The 4,853-nt window shown below is 38.0% G+C and overlaps 1 protein-coding gene across 1 annotated transcript; it reads right to left on the bottom strand.

The window, feature by feature from the left end:
* On the bottom strand, positions 1-539 carry LOC146470680 (uncharacterized). The gene is made up of 2 exons (XM_085121709.1): positions 115-539; positions 1-34 (listed from the first exon to the last, which is right to left on the bottom strand). The coding sequence occupies exons 1-2, from the start codon at positions 525-527 to the stop codon at positions 1-3; spliced, it is 447 nt and encodes a 148-aa protein (XP_084977835.1). The 5' UTR covers positions 528-539.
* Between the last annotated feature and the right edge of the window lie 4,314 nt (positions 540-4,853).

The raw sequence follows: 4,853 nt of genomic DNA, 5'->3' as shown, positions 1-4,853 counted from the left end.
TCAATCATTACCGCAACGTCGGAACAGGACAAACCTTCGAAAAACAACACACCAAATTCAATTCCCAAAACAGTGCATTTTAAAATTCTGACAATTTCCTTTTTTGTCAATTACCTTTTGTCAATAGCGTTCAGAGGATTCAAAGCTTCCGATCCATTTTTCTCCTCCAAATCACGCTTGCGGGCGCAATTGATGGAAGATACCCTCCCAAGACTGTTTATGGTACCGGACGTTTTAGCTACCTCCATCACGAATTTTGACAACCAATAGATCAGCGACAGAGCGTCCATTCCGGCAATAGCTGCGCTCAGAGCGGTAACCTTGTGAAACTCGTAGTCCTTGAAGAGACCACCACAATCTAATACCGGAACTTTAACCTCTCTTAACCTCTGCCATTCGGCAAAAATGCTCACAGCCCACTTGTTTTTATACTTAGTTGAAGCTAGAACGGCGTCATTCACCAGAACATTTTCTTGAAAAGAAGTTTTAGGAACGCGAAATCGTTCTGATCCGGACTCAAGCTCCATCACGCGCCGTAATGTTATAGAGCGTTTTCATTCACGTGCCTACCGGCCATATTGGTTTACTGAAACAAAAGAAATCATTTGCATAAAAATAGAGTTCAATTCCCAAAGGTTTAGTTTAGGACACCAAGATGGCCGCCATTTCTTTGTTTTGGGACACCAACATGGCTGCCGTGACGTCATGTGAAAACACTCTATAACAATGGTGCTTTTGTGAACGTTGGAAATTAGCATACGAGAAAAACATTAAAGACCGCATATCAATAAGGAGGAGGTTTTATCGGGTTTTAAAACCACTGCACGTGATGTTTTATCGACCATTTGATAGGTCAATGGGCTGATGAATTAAGGTTTTGAACTTATAATAATTTGTCTCGAACTAGAAATATAAACTCACCAAACTGAAGTTTATTTTTGACACTGGCATTTATGTATAAAAAACATCTTCCTATAATGATAAGATGGTATTAAAGTCAACGTATTAAAGGGCAGATGGGATTTTTCCTAAAACATTAATGGCCCTAACACTCAAGATGTGTGGTAAAATTGACCTTTTTAACTCTTGACAGAAGTACCTCACTAACCATTAAATAAATGTAATCAGGCTTCATTTTCGTTTCTCTTGATAAACGATTCCCTTAATGGAATTAGGCCTGGTCACAGGTTTACAATTTCGCCTTAATTTGTCAAATCAGCATTAAAATATTGACTGTTTGACAAAGATAAAGTGTAGCTCAAAAAGGAAAATTAAAAAAAAATCGGTGATAAATAGTTCATATATTAACTCATGACTTGTGCCTATATAAATAAAGTTTTAGACGGAGGGTTAAAATTAAATTAATCTCGTTTCTTAAAAATGCATGGATCCGAGTTAGGAAAAGGGGATTTGCTGTCTTGTCGCGGTGGCCCTTGCAAACGCAGTTAATTACTGGTTTTCACTTTCTGGCTGCATTTTTTATGTCCCATATGTTCAACCGGCTTCTTTTACAAAGCTTGCTCAAAAGCCCTACAAACTATATGCCTGTGTCATTGACTGAAAAAATACATGTAGTATTTATTCACCAGGCTTTGAAACATAACCACACCTCTTTTACACAACCTTAAGAATTGGTTCATGCTTGGCGTGCGTATATCGAGTTATGGATGCACGCGGGAAGTTTAGAGAGCACAAAAGAAGCGTAAGAGTTGCCCAAGGCGTAGCCGAAAGCAACTCTAGCCCCTTGAGTGCTCTCCAAACTTCCCAAGTGCATCCAAAACTTGATATGCGCACAGCTAAAAGCATGAACCAATTCTTTTATAATATAGTGACAACAAAAAACTGCGCGGAAAACAAGTTTTATTTATGATTGATTACAAGATTTTCTCAATGCGCTGTATGGAAAAACGTTTCTGTATTGGCTGGTTATAAACACGCCACAATGATATCAATGAATTTTACTTCTTTGATTTGATCACTGAAAATATAGACAAACAAGTTTCCAAGCCCACAGAATGTTTAAGTCAATTTAAGGCAGGAGCTAGGGTTTCCATTCATCCCGATGTTTACGTTTCGCACGGTACAGTTGGAGAAACCTCAATTCCAAGAGAAAAGTCGGGTAGTTCTTCACTATTTTCTTCCATTTCTGGGGAAACTTTGTAAAAACTAAGTGAAGGAAACTCGAGTTTGTCTGATTTGCACACGTCATTTTATGGACGCACGGCCTTGCGTATGTTGGTGTACCATGATGACGCCAATAGGAATTAGATAAAGAAGCACGCGCGCTATGTTATAACAATATTTGTTTTATTTTGAGTAATTTCATCAAATCCATCAGTCCCATAAATAAAATCAGGAGCTAAAATCAGGTTATAATCAGTTATAGAGTTTACTCGAAAAATTTTCTCCGTCGAATAAGTGGCTACATGAGAGCAAACATACTTATACTGGTGCGCCCCCTCAAACAAGCAAGTGACACTCCATCGACGCACTTGAGCTCTAAGGTGACGCTTTTAGGAAGGATGAATAAGTACAAACAGGAAAATAACATGCTATGTCTTAAGAGGCGTTGTCAGTAACTTTCAAGTATCCGGCGACCGAAGCAAAAATTCGAGTTTCTTTTTATTTGCCGCAAAACACCCTTTTGGTGAACTTTTTTCAAAACTAATATTCAAAAGTTCCAGCGATTTTATTTTGGCAAAAATTGGGAAAGTTCGAAATCGGCCTAAACATGCCCGATGGCCCGATTGAAATTATGCAAATTAGTACAGTTTTCAAAACTCTTGTTCAAGATAAGGAAACGTTTTCTCAAGTTGATGTTTTCACAATCGTTTGTCTATCCTTTGTGCTTGTTTCTAAACTATAATTTATCTCGACCTGAAAATTCTTTCATTTGAAGTTTCCCACGTAAAGAATACAATGTTTGCTATTCCTTAGATAGAGTGATTTTTGCCATATTGCAGCTGACCATATCATTGGGGGTATAAGAAGACACTGGTAATAAACGAACTTTTTTGAACGGGCAATTTTTTTCATTTATCATGTTAAAATACTTAGCTTGGCCCGTGGAAAGTGAGCGCACTAGGTCGAGAAGTGTGGAATGCACTTTGACACAATTCGCCATTTTAGTACTCATGTTACTCGTGTTCGTATGCACACGTCATTTGTACAGTTCACGGAAGCTTTCAGATAAAAGCCAAGGTCTCTGGATTCATCTCATGCTTTTATACACGCACATAACTAGCTTTAAACTTGAGTGCGCCCCATATAAGCATTAAGTTATCAAATCATTCTCTTTAGGCGAAATTTTCGAGTTTATATTGAGACGTTCAAGCGAGATGAAAGAGCCTTCCAAGGGAAAAAAAACTTGAAATCAGTGAAATTTAAACCCTGTCTCTCACTCATGCTACACTCCCAAACTACCAAACTACCGGTATTTTTAAGCAAGAAAGTGTCAATGCTCCCCTTGTACGTGACCTAAAAGCAGAATTTGCTGTTCTATTTTATTTACAATATTTTTTTTTTCGTGTCGCGATTGTCCAAAGACTTCATATATGACCAAATGACGTGTCAAATGTCAGAGGGCTGATGCGTGACCTAAAACAGAATTTGCTTAAAATATTACGAATGAAGTTCATCGCAAGCAAAAACAGCAAAAATCGCGCACCGACGTAAACGTAAACATTAGCCGTTTCTCGACTTGCCACATGGATGAAATGCGTCCGTTGTTTTACCTTTGTATACATTTACCACCTGAAAGTAGAAACAAAAAAATCTTCTTGATGCCCATCTGTGTAACTGCACTTGCTAATCAAGCTTAGTTTTTTTGTGTGTTTGTCAAGAATACTGAAGAAACAGTACTGACTACTTGATTCAGATTCAATCACAACCGGATAACACGACTGAAAACTAGATATAAAGAAATACTGTTACTTGTCTGCAAGCGTTACATACATTATATCTGGCGATATCACATCCCCAAGGCAAGGCTGAAAATCTCTGAAATTCCGTATATTAGAGATTCAAAGTTTTGTACGACGCGAATAATTTCCATTGCGTGAAAAGTGAAATGTGATTCGCAAGCGCGCGAAAAGCAAATTTTTAAGTGGGATGCCCTGAGGGCAGACCGTGCCTAAAATTGGGCTCGCTATCTTTTTTTCTTCATGGTAGCTTCAAATCTGCACATTAATTTATTCATTAAACTCTGCTTTCTTCTAGAAGGGATCTATTGTTCTGATCTATTGTTCTGATTGTCTTCAACAAAAACGGCCCAATCAGAAGCTATTATCGGCGGGTATATCACGAGGGAGGGGACCCCCCCTCATCCCTACCCGTGTGACGTCAAATCATCATATAATTGTTCCCTCCTTGTGGCGGCCATATTGTTTACATATTTTAGACTCAAATATGCCGTTTTCAAAAAGGAAATTAACCCTTTTGAAGCGGTAAATCGAAAAATTACTGAACTTTTAAGACGCACTCGACAATTACAACGGTGAAAAATGGAGAGTTTCTGGCGAAGGAATCAGGCTTTGTTTGACAGTTGTAGAACCACAACGCGAGGAGGAAAGGTCATGATAAGCTAAAACACATATCACATCACTTTGTCGAATTGAAGCTTAAACGCGACTGGAAATCAACTTAAAAAAAGATTAAAGGTTTGATTGTTGAATTTTTTTTTTTTTTTTTTTTTGTTAGACGAGAACAATTTGTCATCTTGCACTTTTATTGAAATTTCATAACCAGAATAGAAAACGTGAGTGAGGCTATGTCTGTGGTCGCAATTTCCGGTATAAATAAGTAGCATAACACAAGGGAATACGGAAATCGCGCTATCTTTGTGACTCAAACTA

The sequence above is a fragment of the Pavona decussata genome, unplaced genomic scaffold (genome assembly GCF_977016875.1).
Source record: "Pavona decussata unplaced genomic scaffold, jaPavDecu1.1 SCAFFOLD_112, whole genome shotgun sequence".
Classification (NCBI taxonomy): domain Eukaryota; kingdom Metazoa; phylum Cnidaria; class Anthozoa; order Scleractinia; family Agariciidae; genus Pavona; species Pavona decussata.
The sequence above is the reverse complement of the archived record's forward strand: the minus strand, read 5'-3'. Positions and strand labels throughout refer to the sequence as shown.

Excerpts from the sequence above, each read along its gene's own strand:
- LOC146470680 (XM_085121709.1), bottom strand. The coding sequence starts at position 527 with ATGGAGCTTGAGTCCGGATCAGAACGATTTCGCGTTCCTAAAACTTCT. Across the intron at positions 35-114 it reads CTGAACGCTATTGACAAAAG|GTTTGTCCTGTTCCGACGTT; the intron begins GTAATTGACAAA and ends TGTTTTTCGAAG.